This window comes from Trematomus bernacchii, unplaced genomic scaffold (assembly GCF_902827165.1).
Source record: "Trematomus bernacchii unplaced genomic scaffold, fTreBer1.1, whole genome shotgun sequence".
Lineage (NCBI taxonomy): Eukaryota > Metazoa > Chordata > Actinopteri > Perciformes > Nototheniidae > Trematomus > Trematomus bernacchii.
In genome coordinates, this window is record NW_022987710.1 from 3,662,289 (window position 1) to 3,681,713 (window position 19,425).

The 19,425-nt window shown below is 44.2% G+C and overlaps 1 protein-coding gene across 1 annotated transcript in view; it reads left to right on the plus strand.

Annotated features, from left to right (window-relative positions):
• ap4b1 (adaptor related protein complex 4 subunit beta 1) overlaps positions 1-19,425 on the plus strand; it is a gene marked incomplete at its 3' end in the record, with an annotated part of 34,389 nt that overhangs the window by 870 nt on the left and 14,094 nt on the right. The window contains 4 exon segments of the mRNA XM_034141018.1: positions 2,322-2,546; positions 2,806-2,936; positions 16,219-16,366; positions 19,131-19,416. Coding sequence (XP_033996909.1) covers positions 2,322-2,546; positions 2,806-2,936; positions 16,219-16,366; positions 19,131-19,416 — 790 coding nt within the window.

Below are 19,425 nucleotides of genomic sequence, written 5' to 3' on the forward strand. Positions count from 1 at the left end.
ATCTTTAATTCCAGTCCAAATTACAAATCATAATCGTTTTTTTAGAATTGCAATGAATTTCTACTCCAAATGTTTCTGACTTTGAATCTTGAAGAAGTTTCAATGTACATATAATTACTGCATAACACATGGTCACATATTGAAAATGTCCTCATATTTGACCTGCCACACATTCCTTTAAGAGGTTGGCCAACCTTTTCAATTTTATTTTTTATTTAGCCTTTATTTATACAGGTTTAAAATCTCATTGAGACACAAGGTCTCATTTCCAAGAGAGACCTGTCAGTGGTAACACTACCACACAAAGTTACAGACAGACAGGACACTAAACACAGAGGCAACAATAAAATACAACATCGTAAAAAAAGTAGTCATTGAAATCCATACAGTAGTCAGGTAAAGCAGGTGCAAACACCCACAGATGATTTCTCCAGCTTTTTTAAAATGAGTTTAAAATCCGTGATGGGTATCAAACTGGTCAGCTTAAGTTCCTGCTGAAGTGTGTTCCAGGTCGAGGGGGCAGAGTATGATATGGCTTTTTTCCCAAGCACCGTGCGAACTGAGGGGACGGACAGAGTGATGTAATGTTGAGATCGTAGGCTATAGCTGTACTGTTTGTGTGATATGTAAGTGGATATGTAGAGGGGCAGCAGTCCAAGCATAGCGGTATAGATGAGTTTGTACCAGTGCAGTGATCTGCGCATTGATAATGATGTCCAGTTGACTAAAGAGTACAGCGTGCAATGGTGTGTGAGGGGTTTACAGTTGGTTATGAACCTCAGAGCCCCATGGTAGACAGCGTCCAGCAGATGAAGGGAGTGAGCTGAGGCGTTCATGTACACAACATCCCCGTAGTCCAAGAGCGGCAAAAATGTGGCAGCTACAAGCCGTTTCCTCGCACTTGTGGAGAAGCAGGCCTTATTTCTAAAAAAGAATCCCAGTTTTAATTTCAATTTCCTTAAGAGATTGTCAATATGTGGTTTGAAGCAGAGATTTTCATCTATAGTGATGCCTAAGTATCTGTAGGTGTTAACAGCTTCAATGGGGTTATGCTGTGCAGACATGATGCAGGGAAGAACAGTTGGTAACCTTTTCTTATTGGAAAACAACATGACTTTTGTCTTATTTGAGTTTAACACCAACCTAAGGTGGAACAGATGTGACTGAAAAGTGTCAAAAGCAGACTGCAGACGTTCAAATGCAAGGGCAACAGTGCTTGCACAACAGTACACAACAGTATCATCTGCATATAGATGTACAGAGGCATCAATGCTTTTACCCACATCATTTATATAAATAGTAAAAAGGGTCGGTCCCAAGACCGAACCATGAGGAACACCTCTGGGCACATTAAGAAAGCTTGAGGAGAGACCGCTGAATTTTACACATTGCTTGCGATTCGAAAGGTAGTTTTCAAACCATCAATGAAATCCTGACTATTTATGTAGACCTTGACTATCAACATGTGAGGTTATTTACTGAACAGGTTTGGAGGAAAATCATGGCCAACTTCCCTTTACGGTTAACAATACAAACGCTATACAACTTTAAAGGGTACATGGTCATAGTCAAGTCCAGCTTCAAAAGGATTCCATTGAGGTTTTTCGATAACCTTATAAACATTTATATGAGCTTAATAAACATTATAGGTGCTATAACATACAGTATTGTTGTTTTATTTCACATTGTCAAACTGTTGCTAAGTTATTTAAGGTGTTTGATATTCCCTTTAGTTTCCTCCAAAACCTGTAAGATAAAAGTCAAAGTGTGTTGTTTAAAAAATTGTAGAAATGTGAGGAAATTGTTTAATTAATGTTTTTTATATTCTGTCCCCTGGTGTCTTTCTTTTAAAGACTCCAATATCACACTGTAAACTTGTTTGTTTACAGACTCCCTAACTGTTGTCCTCGGAATCAGAATTCCTTTACATGGCTAACTTTCCGTTATTACAACAGCAGAAGTACAGTGCAGATAAAGTAAAGAGAATAGCCTTGCATATAAAACAAATCTTATTTGGCACACATTATTAATAATAAAAGCACAATAAGTCAAACAAATAACAAAGTACACCATGGTGAAAAAGTAACAGTATATCAAAGTAGTAGCTGCTACTGTTTACAGATTGTAAGTAAATTGAAAGAAAAATAAAGGGTAAATTGCACATCAGGTGTATTACAGTCTGTGTGTGTGTGGTGATCTACCAGGTGCCGTGGTGGTTGTAGAGCCTGACTGCTGCAGGAAGGAAGAACCTGGAAGTAAGGGTCACTGCCTCTTATTATATTTTAACATCTCTCTCCCCCTCTCGCTCCCTCCCCCCTCAGGGCGATGTCTCAGGGTGTGGATGTGTCCGGCCTGTTCAGTGAGATGGTGAAAGCGTGTGCCACAGCGGACATCGTCCAGAAGAAACTGGTCTACGTGTTCCTGTGTTCCTACGCCGCTCTGAACCCCGAGCTGTCTCTGCTGGTCATCAACACGCTGAGGAAGGACTGCCAGGACCCCAACCCCATGGTGCGCAGCCTGGCCCTCAGGAACATGACCAACCTCCGGTGAGCTGCTGCACACAGGGACCGCAAACCCTCTCACGGGCTGCAGGACTGACGTGTGTGTGTGTGTGTGTGTGTGTGTGTGTGTGTGTGTGTGTGTGTGTGTGTGTGTGTGTGTGTGTGTGTGTGTGTGTGTGTGTGTGTGTGTGTGTGTGTGTGTGTGTGTGTGTGTGTGTGTGTGTGTGTGTGTGTGTGTGTGTGTGTGTGTGTGTGTGTGTGTGTGTGTGTGTGTGTGTGTGTGTGTGTGCGCGCGCGCGCCCAGGTTGCCCAGTCTGGTGGAGTATGTGGAGCAGCCTCTGACTGCAGGCCTGAGGGACAGAGCGGCCTGTGTTCGACGCGTGGCTGTCCTCGGCTGGGCCAAAATACACAACCTCCAACCCAACTCTGAGACAGGTGGGGGGGGACTCTTTCTTTCTTTCTTTCCTTCCTTTTAAACAGTATAGCAAGACAGAATAATGTCACAACAGTCAATGGCGGAGCCAGGACATTTTCAGTGGGGTGGCCAGGATGGAACCAGTGATCATTTTGGGGTGGCATTGAAATCACTATTATATGAACATAAAAATACATCTCACTAGAAAATAAGGGGTTATTTAAGGCACCTACAACACACCTCTACATTATTTGGGATTAAGCTAGTGGTGGAATAGATCAAATAATATTCAGTATATCTCTAACTATTTTTTTCTTATTCCCACAGGCAAAGTAACAACGAAGCTTACATTATACAAATGTAATGCAATATACAGACTGTTTAGCAGCTTATGGTGATCAGCAGCACTATGAGCTCATTCTCTCAGTGTATCATCAGGAATACAGAGACAGACACACATCATTTAAAGTGGACCTATCATGCTATATTTAAATGATATATTGTAGGGCCATACCTATATAAGGTATATTTATACATTTCTGTTTTCAAAATACCAAACAGATCATGCATTTTAGCCATGCCTCATTTCGCTCTATGTGCTGTTTGCTGTCTACGGGTCTGATTCTGCTGACCACGCCCCCCTGCAGGAGAGGGGAGACGTGCTCTGATCAGCTGCTGGGCTGTCAGAAGAGGGGGAGAAAAAGAGATCTCCGTCCTCCGTGTTTTATTATATAGAGTCGTTATTCATTTGTTTTAAAGCTCAATAAATCACAAAGAAGACCTTTGACCGGCACTTTTCTAATTTTGTCCGGAAGATTTAAACTTTAACGGACATCTTGACCGGCGAAACAAACTGAAACTGAAACTCTGCCGCACGGTCCCCTCGTTCCTTGGAAGAGGTGGAGAGGTGGGTGTTTGTCATCTGCTGGTGGACTAACCGGAGAGAATTACAGTGCTTGCCTCGACGGGGAGGGATTGCATTGCAGCGGGAGCAAACGGGTAACCATGGTAACTATGGGCGGGAAGTCTTCTTCGCTGCTTTTGTGGCAGACTACAGCGCCACTTACAGGCCTGGCATATGTACTACAGCGTCTCCAGCGCTTTCGAGGGGCAATGGCCAGCCGTGGCCCAACCCCACATTCCCCTGATAGGTGGAGAGTTGGCCCAATAGCCGTAGCGCCACCGTCCTGACGTCAGTAACGTGTTCAAATCTGGATCTGTTTTTATCAGATCCGTTGCAGCCCCTTTTTTAGAGATTTGGGTATGGAGGAAAATAGAGAGGGCTGTGTTTTCTGACACTTGGTGAGTTCCCTGGAACACCGGGGACACATATTCATGTATAAAAGACGTACAAAAGTGCATTTTGCATGATAGGTCCCCTTTAAATAAGAGTTTTTAAATTAAATTATTGGTTAAGAATAAACATCTTAGTAAATAACAATAAACAATAGGGTTACAATAAACAATAGCCCTTAACCCTGTAGAACCCCCGGTTGTAATTTTACAACATTACTTTAAGCTATCCAAAAAAGTCAGTAAATGTTTTTGTTTTTTTAAACGACTACATAGTCAAAAGGTCCTTTTGTTCAACCTCACAATGCTATTGGGTAGTAAATGTGTTTATAGGTCCTGCCCTCTGGCCATACATATAAGACTAACATTCCTGACAAAAGATCTCAATAGTCATCTTTTATGTGTAAATGCCTTTTTAATAATAACATTTTTGAATGGAACATTCTCAACATGAATGCATAAATCCAAATAAATATAACTTAAATATGTGGAAAAATACTGTGTTTGAAATGTATAATTGAAATGAGATGTTAGCTTTTTGTTTTGATATATATATATATTGTATTCCAGTCTCCCTTCAGATATGTTCAGTGGCATGTAATTCAACACAATGCTGCTCACCTCCTTCAGTTGGGAGAAAAGCTGGTTCAGGTTCAGCATTATGGGGGGACAGGGCTGCTGAGCCTAGAGATGGATCTGTTGGTCCTGGCACCAGGGGGAGGGACAACTGATTTAGTATGAATAGCTGCTAAAAATCTACCTGCATTTGTTAAATGTCAGCTAAAAGAGCAGTGCAATTTAAAAACCTCTGCATTTTCTTTATAAATATTAACAGTACTTAATGTCAGCTTAATAAAAAAAACAACATAACAATTATTATTTACAATGGACTACGCTTAGATAACAGACTAATTTCCACCACTCATGGACCCCACCCACCTTTTCTCTTGAAATACTGGGTGACATACTGTCGCCCTTTAGTCCCTCTCTCTCGTCTTTCTCTCCTTTCTTTTCTTTTTGAAAGCCTAACTTTGTGAGTCGTTGAGACATGGCACACACGTAAGTGCTAGCATCCCTGCTCACATGCTCTCACTCTCTGCTAGAAAGTGCCGGAGGCGGAGGCGGGACCAAACCATTACATGTAAATAGAAGGGGGTGTACAGAGGCTTTGGATAATTAACTTTTGGAAGAAAATAAGTTAAATGAATTGTAAGTTTAGTGAGTACATTATCAATATAACGTTATATTAATGTTAATTATTGATGAATGATGAAAGGTTACTTAAACATTTTTTTCTTAATGTTCTAAAATTGTTTGGGCCCCCGTGGTGAGGGTCTTTGGGGTGGCCAATAGGGTGGCCAGGATTCAGCTGGGGGTGGCCACGGCCACGCCAGCTGCCTCTGACTTGTCGGTTAGTAGCCAGCAGGGCTCGCTGCAGAAGCCTGCTGTTTTTAACCTATCGGTTAATAAACTGCAGAGCTCGCGGCATTCCTCTGTCCCAGATATGCCTCCCACACACGGTCATAATAAACCCACGAGCGCCGTTATAACGCCTCATGTGGAGGGCCGGAGTGAAACACAGCGTGTGGAGGCTCCCTCGCAGCCCTTTCGGTCCAGGCCCACCTTGGGTTTCCTCACGGGCAGCGGCGGCGAGGGCTCTGGCGTGGCTCGTCACCATGACGACCACAGCACATCACGAGCATGTACGCCCACTCTCAGAGTATTTCTCAGAGTGGCAGCGCGTGTGTCTGATGGACAGATGGATGAGCAGGCTGATCAGCAGAGGGTACACTCTGCAGTTCGCCTCTCGCCCCCCCCCGCAGTTCAATGGGGTACAGGAAACACTCCTGTCATCCCAGGAACAGTGTATTGCGCTCCATTCAGAGCTGCAGGAACTCCTGTTGAAAAATACTATTTCCAGGGTTCCTCAAAGGGAGGAAAATCAGGGGTTTTTACTCCCGTTATTTTCTAATCCCGAAAAAGAACGGGGGAATGAGACCCATCCTCGATCTGTCAGTATTCCACATGCTGACGATCAAACAGGTGCTGGAATGTATTCACCAGGACGACTGGTTCATTTCCATAGACCTGAAGGATGCATACTTCCACGTACCCATCATCCCGAAACACAGGAAATTCCTGCGTTTCTCATTTCAGGGAATATCAGACCAGACAATCGTCTGCCGTTCGGATATTCCCTGGCTCCTTGCATTTTTTCAAAGTATGTAGAGAAGGCTCTGGAGCCGCTACACAGAGGAGGGATGAGAGTGTGGTTTTATCTGGACGACCTGCTATTGCTGGCTCGCTCCAGGGAGGAAGTCGCTTTACAGACGGTACATCTCGTATCGCATCTGTCAAGCCTGCGTTTCATAATAAATTGGAAGAAGAGCTGTCCTCTTCCCTCTCAGACAATCATTTATCTGGGAGTGGAATTAAACTCAGCCAGCATGAGAGCGCGGCTCTCGCGGCAGAGAGTGGAGAAACTGACAGCTCTCCTCCGGCGTGTCACACCCCGCAGCGTGGTGACAGCCCTCTCCGTGATGCAGCTGCTCGGCATGGCGTCAGCTGGTCACAAGGTGATCCCCCTGGGTCTCCTCCACAGGGGGAAGACTCCAGAGGTGGTTCATTCGCTGCAGAAGCCTGCTGTTTTTAATCTATCGGTTAATAAACTGCAGAGCTCGCTAACTAAGCTGTCTACTAACCTGTCGGTTAGTAGACAGCAGGGCTCGCTGCAGAAGCCTGCTGTGCTGTTCTGTCCCAGATATGCCTCCTACGCACGGTCATAATAAACCCACGAGCGCCGTTATAACGCCTCATGTGGACAGCACAGCACACACCACCACTTATTCCCTGAGCGTGTGCGCGCCTCATGATGAGAGCCGGAGTGAAATGCAGCGTGTGGAGGCTCCCTCGCAGCCCTTTCGCCTCACGGGCAGCGGCAGCGAGGGCAATGGCGTGGCTCGTCACCATGACGACCACTACAGCACATCTTGCATAGCTTGCTATGTTACGCGCACGGCTGTTTGCGCCGTTCCCAGCGCCTGTTTGTGCATTACAGAGAGCGCTCACTAGGGCTGCCTCTGTCTGCACAACGCCTGTCACACTGGCTGTGTGAGGCTGTGTCACAGGCGTATGTCCCCCGGAGAACATCAGAGCGCACTCCACTAGAGGAATTTCATTCTCTACGGCAGTGCTTCTCAAACTTTTTTCAGTAATGTACCCCCTTTGAAACATTTTCTAAGCCAAGTACCCCCTGACCGACCCCGAACATTTTTGATAGAAAAAGCCTATATAAATAATTACAATATAGTGATGTTCCATCAGTGTGTGATTTATGAACTCCTTCATCCATGAATTACAACAAACAAAGAACATAACGACAGATTTTTAAGTAATAATTATATGTTTAAAGAACCAATGAACAAAATGTTATATTATGCAAAAACTATAAAATACAATAAACAAATATTATAATAAAATGTGGTGCCTGATGTGCTACCATCCAAAACCCCATGCATAAACAAGAAAACAGCATTAAATAAGCAGTCACAATGCATGAAAGGGTTAAAAACAAAACAAAACATTGTAACAAAAATGTGCAATTACAATAAAAACTACGTAATAACACTGCAATGACACTATTAATGAGTTTTAGGTGCATTATACTGCATTTGAAAATAGAAAATACAATTTAGTGTCAAAACATTGGCAAAAAACAAAAACAATTGTAATAATAAATAAATTATAAATTGCAATAACACTAACAAGTAATAATAAGAGCACTTTAGCACTCAATTTAGTGTGAAACGTGTGCTTGTCCTTCACTGAGGATCTTGGTCATCCTTGGTGGCAGAGAGGACACAGCAGTGATCAGAGTCTTTTCCAGGCCCAGTCTGTTTCTCTGCTTTGTTTTGATCAGAGTCATTGCAGAGAAGGAGGCCTCACACAAATATGTGGATCCAAAGGGCAGTAGCTGCTCCAAAGCTATTTTTCCCAGCTCAGGATGCTCCTTTTTCACACACACCCAAAACTGCGTGAGAGTGGAGTTTTCAAATGTCACCTTTAGGCCGCGGTCAGATGACACATCCAAGAGTTTTTCCTGGTGACAGAGAGGAAGCTTTTCTCTGTTTGCTTCTAACAGAAGAAATGGGTTTCTTACCCAATCAAGCTGTGCAGGTTTATCCTCCATGTCAGGAAAGTACGACTTGAAACTAACTATCAGGTTGGCCAAGTGTTCCTCTATAATGGACTTGACTGGAGCGCTCTGCACATCCTCACTGGAGAGGAAAGCATCTACCTGAGGAAAGCAGGTGAGATCCCCCTGTGCACATGCCCGTTTCCACAACTCTGCTTTCTTTACGAAACCACCCACCTTGTCATACAGGTTCAGAATGTTGGTGTTCTTTCCCTGCATCCACACATTCAGCTCATTCAATTTGCTGAATATGTCTGCCAGATAGCAAAGCTTTGCAAGCCAATCTGTGTCCTCAAACAGTGTGGCATAGGGAGATCCTTGCTCTGACAGAAAGGTGTTCACCTCAGATCGTAGCTCCAACAGCCTGCTCAGTATCCTCCCCCGAGAGAGCCAGCGCACTTCTGTGTGTAGCAGTAGTTGGGTGTGTTCAGCTCCCATGTCCTCGCAAAGGCGGTGAAACAGACGCGCATTGAGTGGCCTTGACTTTATGAAGTTAATCACTTTGATGCTGTTGTTCAAAACGTCATGCAACACAGGACTCAGCTTTTTGGCCGCCAGTGCTTCCCTGTGTATGACACAGTAATTCCACTGCACTTCTGGATTTTTATCCCTAATACGTGCCATGAGCCCTTTAAATCGGCCCGTCATTGAGGCAGCTCCGTCAGTACAGACCAGAGGTGTGGACTCGAGTCACATGACTTGGACTCGAGTCAGACTCGAGTTACCAATTTGATGACTTTGGACTCGACTTGACAAAATCACAAAACACTTGCGACTCGACTTGGACTTGAACACCAATGACTCGGGACTTGACTTGGACTTGAGCCTTCTGACTTGAGGTGACTTGATAATTTAATTCAGGGGTCTCCAACACGCCGATCGCGAGATGCCGCTAGAAGAGCAGACTCCCGTCGGGGAGAGCAGAATCTTCAGCCGCTGCAACTCTTGCTGAGAATCCATGCAGGCAGGGGCAGGACTTTATTTTGCTGAGCCACCATGCGGCCAATCATATGCGAGGACACACTAGGATCATACCATTATGTGAAAGAAGGGTGGGGGGCAGACGCTCCAAAGACAGCAGGTGTAGTGGTACAGGCCAGCTACACAGAGCGACGGGGAGACAGATTTAAATGCAAGCGCGTCGGAAAAAGTCAAGAAATTTGCGAAAACCGAAAAAAGGAGCAGCTTCTGGCTGCATGTCAATGATATTGGAGAAAGCAAAGCTGAGTGCAGGATTTGTAAAATGAAAATAACCTTCAGAGCAGGGGTTTTTTTTTGGTAACCACTCAGGAGTTATTGCCAGAGGTGGGAGAAGTTCAGATCTTGTACTTGAGTAACAGTACCAGAGTGTAGGAATACTCGGTTACATTAAAAGATCCTGCATTCAAAATGTTACAAGTAAAAGTACAAAAGTATTAGCATCAAAATATACTTAAAGTACCACCTGCAGAGGGATCTAGATTCAGGTGTTCTTTTCCCCATAGAGACGCCTCGCTGCACATTATCCCTTGCATAAAGATAGATTGTGGGTCCCTTATAACATGCTGTACACAGTGGAAATAAACATTCTGGTCACCTCAACATCAGGGATCTTGTACATTAAACTCCTTCTGAATCAAACCGTCACGGTAGCCTTACCTTACTGATCCCTCTTACAATAGAAGAAAACAGGTTACTTTACCAGCAGAGAGAAAATGGATTATTAAATGATTAATGTGACTAATAAAGAGCAGTTTGATTATTAAGTATTATTCTGTTGATCGATGTCATTACATTTGGTGAAAAGCACATAAGGACTTGTTTAAGACTCGTTTTGTCAAAGTTTAGGACTTGGACTTGACTTGAACTTTCCCATCCTGACTTGAGACTTGACTTGGACTTGAGCGCAAAGACTTGAGACTTGACTCGGACTTGAGCGCAAAGACTTGAGACTTGACTCGGACTTGCAAAACAATGACTTGGTCCCACCTCTGGTACAGACACTCATGCAGTTTCTCCAGTCCAGCTCGTTTTCAATAAAGAAATCATTCACAACATTAAAAATGTCCTCCCCCGTTGTTTTCCCCTCTAAGGTCTTGCAGAAAAGCACATTTTCATGAATGTCGTCAGTATCCACGTATCTCACGAAAGCAATGAGCTGAGCCTTACCGCTGACATCGGTCGATTCATCAAGCTGGAGTGAAAATGTTTCGCCAAGTTTTCCCACAACTTGTTCAACAATATCTGCTCCCATTCGTTCTATTCTGCGTGAAACGGTGTCATTAGAAAGAGGCACCGTTTTGAACTTCTCCGCGGCACTTCTGTCCAGCATCGTCTCGGCCAAAACAACAGCAGCTGGGAGTAACAGGTCCTCAGCGATCGTGAACGGCTTTTTGGCTTTAGCGATGAGCAGTGATACCGCATACGATGCCTCCAGTGCTTTGGCTGATGTTGTGGAGGCTTTTCGCATAATCTCTTGGGAGGATCTATACTCAGCAAGTTTTCTTTTGAAAAACTCCGGTGGCTTACCAACGTGACACAGGTGCTTTTTTCTCTCAGTTTTTTGGCGGATTGCAACTTTAAGGTGCATACCGCCACCTACTGTACTCGCCGTGAAGTTGTTTGCGGCCTGCCAGGTGCTGAGATGTCTCTGGAGGTGCACTGGTTTCATTGAGCTGTTGGCTAGATTTTCCCCACAGAAAAAACACAATGCCTGGGGCGGGTTGCCGTTTGTGGACGTGAATCCCATCAAAGCATACGCCTCCTGATATTGACGGCATTTTGACTCAATTTTGGCTTTTTCTCCATTGTCCACGTTCCCTGCTGTAGTATTGCTACGTTTTAACCACGATTCCATTGAAATGTCTATTTGTTATAATATACTATTGCAACTGGTTCCGGGCTAGAGCCTGATTTAGCTCTGGTTCTTCCTGTTTCCACCGCAGCGGAGCCGGCTCTAAGTACCGAAAACCGGTTCTAGCTGGCCCCATTCGGCTGCCGAAGTACCAATACTTCACACTTACGTCGGAGGGGGTGCGAGAATAACCTGAGCAATAACAGTTAATGGCGAGTACGGCAAATACAAGTTGTACCAAGCATAAGCAAAAAAGCATTTTTTTTATTAACCTTTTTTATTGTTTTCTCTCGCGTACCCCCTGCAGTACCCCCACGTACCCCTAGGGGTCCGCGTACCCCCATTTGAGAATCACTGCTCTACGGCCTTGCACGGAGGAATTTCATTAGGCGCGTTCACACCAAGTACTTTTCCCACAATAGTTCATGAGAACTTTAGTTCACGAGAGCTCTTTTAGTTCTGATGAACTAAAGCAGATCGCGTTCACACCAAAATGAGTTCCTGGGGGTGGATTAGGCAAATGAACCGCTGACGTCGCTTCTTCTTCTGCTTTGGGTTTACTGGCAGGCCGCAAACAACTTCACGGCGAGTACAGTAGGTGGCGGTATGCACCTTAAAGTTGCAATCCGCCAAAAAACCGAGAGAAAAAGAAGAAGAAAAACCTCCCGCGCCCACTTGCTGTAAATGAGGCGTCTGTTTACCTTCCGACCTCAGACATGAGCTTCGTCTGAGTTATTTAAGCAAACACAAATACAGATCGTCGACCAGTCAAATGCAATAGCAATGCTGATTCGGAAGCGAAGGCGGTTAAGAAGGATTGACAAAAGGATTGGACGACGACATGCACGCGCTACGCTACGTGTGAAATGAATAAACTGTGCCAGGTGTGTCGTATGCACACTAAATAGGCTAAGCAGCTAACACACCTTTATTATATATCCTCCTGAGAGCAACTGCATCCGTCTGCCATGAACCCTACAGAAACCTACGTGTTAGTTGTGGCCCATAGTGTCGTGTAAAATGGGGGAAATCAAAAGTTAGCAAATCCCCATGTCATGTTCATAAAAACATTTAGTTTTAGGTCAAATAATTATTACACTGCTCTGAAACTCACTACACTAACTCCTAAGATGTTCCCTTACTATAATTAATAAAAAATATTGAACTCACAACACTGGTAATAACAAACTTAACCATTTCTCTTTCTATAAATAAATAGTGCTTGTGTTGGACGCCATTTTGAAATACAATGAAATGATCTTTTTGAAAGCCACAATAAATAAAGCTTCGCCAGTTTATAACCGATGAAACATGATGGTATCAGAATAATCACTTACATGTGATGTATAGGATGCTACACAGGTCACTGTAAAGATAAAGTGTCAGAGGAGAAATAAGCAAGCTTAGTTACAGGAAATGTAATGAAAAATGTAAGATACAGGCTCCGTTTAATCGCCACGTAGGTTCTCTTTTATTGCACTCAAGACAATATCAATAACAGCATCACGCTGTCCCAGGTGTGTCGTATGCATGTAAATAGAAGTTAACATTTTCAATATCAAATAAAGTCTCAGTAGTATCAAAACATATATATATATATATATATAATAACAATATAATAACAATATGTAGGCTCAGCAGCAGACACACCTTAGTGCAAAGTGAAGTGTCAGTATTAATAACAGTGGCATATATATATAATCACAATAATACAACATTAACTGTCCCAGGTGTAGGCAATTTGGGATGAAGTGTCTTGCCCAGGGACACAACGACATGCTGACTGCAGTGGGGTTTGAACCTGTGCTCCCCTGATCCGAACACCAACGCACGAGACCACTGCACCACACGCCTCCCAACAAGTCATTGTACAGTTTATCAACGACGACAAGTATTTCTTTATTTTTTTATTGAAGGCCTGTTGGATTTAATCAGCTCGCTTTGCACTGCCAGAAGCCCAGCCTGAAAGGTATTTTGTTGCTCCACCTGGTGCGCCGACACCTCCACCTGGCGCACGGCCGAGTCAGCATGGCGCTGCATCACCATGAGCAGCTGGTCGTCCGATTCCTGGGCCTTGTGTGAATGCAGCAGCCGTTCGTCGTGCATCTCCTTGGCACGCAGGTCCTCATTCTCCTTGCTGACCATGGCACGGCGGTCCATCGCCATGATGGTGTCAAGGAAGCTGTCAACCCGTGCCCGCTTTCCTAAGGAGAAATAAGTAGGTTGTCAACAGAGACAACATTGGACATGGTGCAGGCAGGGACAGTGTACAAAATGCAGGTGTAAAGTAGAAGATAAGAAAGGATCAAATAATATCAAATAAAGTGCCCTTATTTATTGTTTTGTGCTTAATGTATGCTTGAACTTTGTTTTATAGGGATTAGTGGACATCAGTTAGATGTGTAACCTTCTTTCAAGGCCAGAGTAGTTACAGTGGAAGTGGATTGACATCTAACATAACATGGCTGAGTACAATTATAACAATCAATAAAAAAAAGGAAAAATAAATAGAATTTCAATTACATTTCTACTTAAATGTGCAAAAATATTAGAACATCAGTCTTTGTGGCATGTAGGTAATCAACTGTTTAAGCTTTTACCATTAACATGTAGAATGAATGTTGCAAATGACTTGAAATTATAGCAACTACAATGTATTGTTAGAGGTAGCATTATGTCCAGCTAGCATGCTAATTGCTAACGTTATATTATCGTTTTATCCCGGAGGGGAAAACTAGTTTCTAATCCAGAGAGAAACACCTCGCCTGAAACACACGATTAGTGCCATGAGTTAGTGAAGCAAATTACAGAACATTGCACACTTATTCACAAGTCAAAACGTGTTCATAGCTGGCACGGCTGAGAATAGCTAGCTAGCTAGATGTTGTTAGCCAGCTTGGACCTATGATAGCAAGTTCTAGCATGGCTAGCTCGATCTACTGAGCAAATAAAAGTACATCTAAGACCAGTATTGTGCAGATTAAAACAGTGCAGTGCATGTATTTTATTTTACCTTCGTAGTCGTCCCGACATGACTTTGCCAGGTCTGCTAACTTTGCTGAGCCACGGAAACTGCATTCAGTAGAAGCTTCTGAATGCGGCGCTTCGCATCCTCCGAGTAAATCGCCAGAAGCGCCGACACATCCTCATCACTCCACCGCTCCGATGATTTATTTAGTGTTGCTATAATAACTGCTTTCACAAAAGTAATCTCTTCGTGTGCGCTGCCCGAAGTGAGCAAATACAATGGCCGCTTACAAAAAAAAATTCAGAGTCAAAAGGCGTGGTTTGCATTCCGCACAGCCAATCAGACGTATGAACTATTTTCTCCCACGACAGTCCCTGCTCTCTAGCAGGGACTGAAAAGCGGGTCAGATGAACTAATTTGAACTACTTTAGTTCCTGGGGCTTTTTGGTGTGAACGCAAATATATCGTAGTTCTGATGAACTATTGTGGGAAAAGTACTCCGGTGTGAACGCGCCTAGTGGGAAGACATTTGCACTGCTGCTTCTTGGTCTTCCCCCTGTTCGTTTATTCATTTTTTATTGAGGGATGTCTCCCATTCCTCTCTGACACACTCTGTAGGCTACTGAGTGTCTTGTCAGAGTGAGTGATGTCAGGGATCCAGCTGTGCGCCTCTCTCCTGCCTGTCGTTACGCAGAGAGCTGCTTTCCCCCCCCTCTTTTATCACTGGACAAAGTGTGACCTTCGTCTCTACTTTTTCACAGCGGCAGGTTTGTATTGTTCCCAGCCTTCGTCCCCTCATGGAGAATATTCATGTTTTTATGCTATATTTCCAGGGACTGTGATGCGCTATTACGCATGGCGCAATAGACATGGGTTATTATTTGAGTAGGTGTGTCTGTGCTTCTGGTACAGGGGGCGGACCCAGTGGGGCGCAGACTACATCTTGCTTCGCCCTTAACCCAATAGCGATAGCCTTAGAGGGCGAAGCCTATGCGAAATAGAACTGAAGTTACCTACTGTAACTCCAGCTTCTATGAGTATAGGCGTAGCCCTCTAATGGCGCATTTCCATTGCAGGGCCTCGCTCGGCTTAGTACGGTATAGTTAGGCCTTGTTAGGCATTGTTAGGCCATGATCACTTTATGCTGCGTTTCCATTACAGTTCAGTAGCTGGGGCAGTAACTAACGCAGTGTAGGCGGAGCCGTGACGTCATCTTCAATGTGAACCACAGAAAAACAACATCAGCCATTAGCTGTTAGCACTCAAGCTCACAGCTCCTCATATCTGTTCAGAAACTAGACAAAAGTTAAACAAGTACAAACCACAGACTGTCTGTGTCATGGAGAATACAGTCGCTGGTTTATTTATGTCTGTATAGGCCGTTGTTGTGAGTGTGGACGGTCGGAGCATATACTGCGTTAGCTTAGCCGATCTCCATTCAGAAAACACGCATTTTAAAAGGTTTTTTGCCTTTACTAACCGGTATCAGTATGTTGTTACTTCGGCATAATTTTGAAACGTGTATTACAATTAAATCACGGTCAAATATGTTCATTTTGTTGTAGTTGTAGCCCCCTTGCCAGCGATTCTCTCTCTCTAGTTTAGCATACTCAGCCCGACTCAGCCTGGTTGTTGGCCCGCTAAGAACCTCGATTTTATGGGGCCAGAAAAACTGTGAAATAGTACCCGCTTGCCGGTACTACGCCAAGTGGAAACGCAACCAAAAACGGGCCGTGCACGCGCTGTAGTGGAAATGCGCCAATAGTTCTGGGCCCCACTGGCTCCACGAGTAGCTGAAGAAAAGCTGTTTGTGTGGGAGCAGACTGTCGGGCCTCCTTCCTATTTATACCGGAAGTGAGTCAGAAGGTGGGGCCAATTACCCAATAGCGATAGCCTTAGAGGGCTACGCCTATACTATATAGAAGCTGGAGTTACAGTAGGTAACTTCAGCTCTCTCAGGTCAACACTCAACACCCAACATGTCCTCAGCCCTGTTCTCTTTCACTCTTCCAGACGCCGCGGTGGTGAACGAGCTGTACACCCTGCTGAGGGACCCGGACCCCGTGGTGATGGTGAACTGTCTCCGAGCTCTGGAGGAGATCCTGAAGGAGGAGGGGGGGGTGGCTATTAACAAACCCATCACCCATCACCTGCTCAACAGGTGAGAACATGACAGCTATTAAAGTGTTAGTCATGTGTAGACAGCATTGTATTTGAGTGATGCCAGGACACAGGTCTATGGCACTGCTGCTACAAACAGCACACACATGATGATATCACCTGGTCCAAGATATGCAAGAGTTGTGCTCAATAAGGTAGGATATACTGATCCTAAATTGGGAAATGTTTTCATTACAGCAGCTTGTTAAAACAAAGGCAATGCACGTCATTCAAAGAAAAAAAAGACTAGAAAATAAACAAACGTAAAAATCTCAAAATAGAAAAATAAAACAGAACTAAAAAATTTAAAAAGTGGAACATGAAAGATAAAAATCTCTAGACTCACTGACAAATAAACACTATGAAGTGCCACATTACAGCTTACACAATTTCAAAGTAGGATATTATTTACATTAAGTGTGCAATGGATGGAATATTAATGAAATAAAAATGTTATAGGTTAAACCAGGCATCCTCAAAGTCCGGACTCCGGTCCGGATCCGGACCGAACCACAACTGTCTCTGGACTCTGAGCAAATTATACTTTTCATATGTATTATCTGTATTATCTGTGTTATCTGCGAGACATCGCCACAACGCAACGAGTCAACATTCTCCGCTATGTCCACTGCAAACAGCGCTCTGCATGTACGACTGTTCCACTGTCTGTGTGTGTCTGTCAACGCATCACATTCAGCATCCCGTCAGCGTTCTTTTCCCCCACCAACAGTCTGCGAATCAGAGGCACAGTAGGGCGGGTCTTCGCGGAATGCGGGTGGGAAAAATGCGTGTGTGTTTAAAAAAAAAAAAGTCAGAGCGAGAGTTAACAGCTCATCTAGTTGCATCTGTACTGTAGCTAGTAGCCTAGCTTCACCTACCGGGGTGGCAACTGCCGCCCTAAAAATAGGCCTTGCCACCCCAGCTGCCACCCCAGTTGGCAGCTTTGTTTTGAAAGAAAAGTTGTGGCTCATCGGATATTTATGAGAGAAAGTCTCTAATGTCAAGTGTAAGTGAATGCAGCACAAGACGCACGTTTTGTAACCCCTCCCCCGGCCCTGGCGCGAGCGTGGAAATATGATTGGCGGCGATTTCATTTGAACGGTACGGCGCAAAACGAGAAGCATTCGGACCCAAGTACTGAAGGAATGAGGTATTTGCGTTCTACAATGACAGAGAAGAGACTGTCAAGTTTGGCTGTACTCAGCATTGAATCAAAACCACTTTGATTTAACTAGGCCAGTAGGTAAGGACATTCCACTGGATAATAACTGAAGTATAAAAGAATGCATGACTGAAGTGATGGAGACCATGTTTGAAGGCAAACAAAAAGAGGAAATAACAGGTCAAATCAAGCAAATCCCCCTCTCAGATTCCACAGCAACCAGAAGAACATAAATACTGGCTGGGGATTTGATGAATCAGCTTTGTGATGGAATAAAAAATGCCCAGTGCATTTCCTTAGCTGTGGATGAGTCCACTGACACCACTGACAATGCTCAGTTGCTGGTGTTTGTGAGTTTTTATGATGAGGCAAAGGGGGAGTTTGTTGAAGATGTGTTGGGCCTGACGAACCTCAGTGGACACACAAGGGGGCAAGACATTTATAAAGCAATAATGGGAATGCTGAATGAAAGAGGGTGCAGCTGCCTTTATTCATAACTGTGCAGCTCTGCGACTCTGAGGGATCAAGCACAGAACCAATAACAATGAAAACTGCTGCATACAGATTATTTTTGTTTTTGCAACCTCGTGTTAAGAATCTTGTTGCAATTGTTTAAAAGTTTGAATGACCGTAATAAACGGACCTTTGTCTTATTGAAAAAAAATGTTTGGACCTTTAAGATTTGTATTTGAGTACCCCTGGGTTAAACACTAGGAGCTGCTGCGACAGGCTGCCAGCTTAAACTTTACCATGTTGCATAATGGAGAGTATCTTTATATTATATTATTATTATTGTAATTTCCTTGTTTGTGTGCCACTAAGTAAAACATTTCTTTCTTCTTTACGGAAATAGAATTTGTTGACATTTTCTGTCCTGTGTTTGTTCTGAGCTAAAGCAGTACTTCACATGGCTTCCCAGTACTTCCTGATACACTTCCCTCTAAGGCAGTTTTACCAGGAAAACCTGAAATACACTAAGATGATACCAGGATGATAAACAGACAGAGGTATTGGTATATTTACTCAAATACTGTAAATATCATCTGTAACAGCTCACAAATGGATAGTGTGATGTTTAAAACCGTCTTTAGTCACATTCTGGGTTCAGCACAGAGGGATCCTGATGTGAAGATCAGCTCCAGCCCACCACCACCACCAATAACAGCGGTGTCAAACCGTAGAAAAGAGATAGCATTTATTCATGCTTCACTTGGATAAATAATGACTTTTAACCAAAAAGGTTTTACCTTTTTTACATTTTTCTGTGACTTCAGGAATACGAAGTTAAACAAATGCTGCCTAACATTGGCAGGATGATTGGTAGGGAGCTTGCTGTCTTTTTATTTCTGATTAATCTACATGTTTCCAAGATAAATTGTCTGCCCGGTGTTGATTTGAGGTGTGTGTGTGTATGTATGTGTGTGTGTGTGTGTGTGTGTGTGTGTGTGTGTGTGTGTGTGTGTGTGTGTGTGTGTGTGTGTGTGTGTGTGTGTGTGTGTGTGTGTGTGTGTGTGTGTGTGTGTGTGTGTGTGTGTGTGTGTGTGTGTGTGTGTGTGTGTGTGTGTGTGTGTGTGTGTGTGTGTGTGTGTGTGTTTGTTCCCAGGTTGAAGGAGTGTGACGTCTGGGGTCAGTGTGAGGTCCTGAGGGTCCTGCAGCGCTACCGGCCTCAGACCGAGGACGAGCTGTTTGACATCCTGTCCCTGCTGGACGCCTCGCTGGTCAGCCCCCACCCCCCCGTCATGGCCGCCACCCTCAGCCTCTTCCTGGGGCTCTGCTCGGCCCTGCCTGCTGTCGGGCTGGCGGCCCTGGAGCGAGTGCGGGCCCCCCTGCTGACTGCCTGCGGAAGCCCCTCCAGAGAGATGAGGCTCACCGCCCTGTGCCACATACAGGTCAGTGGG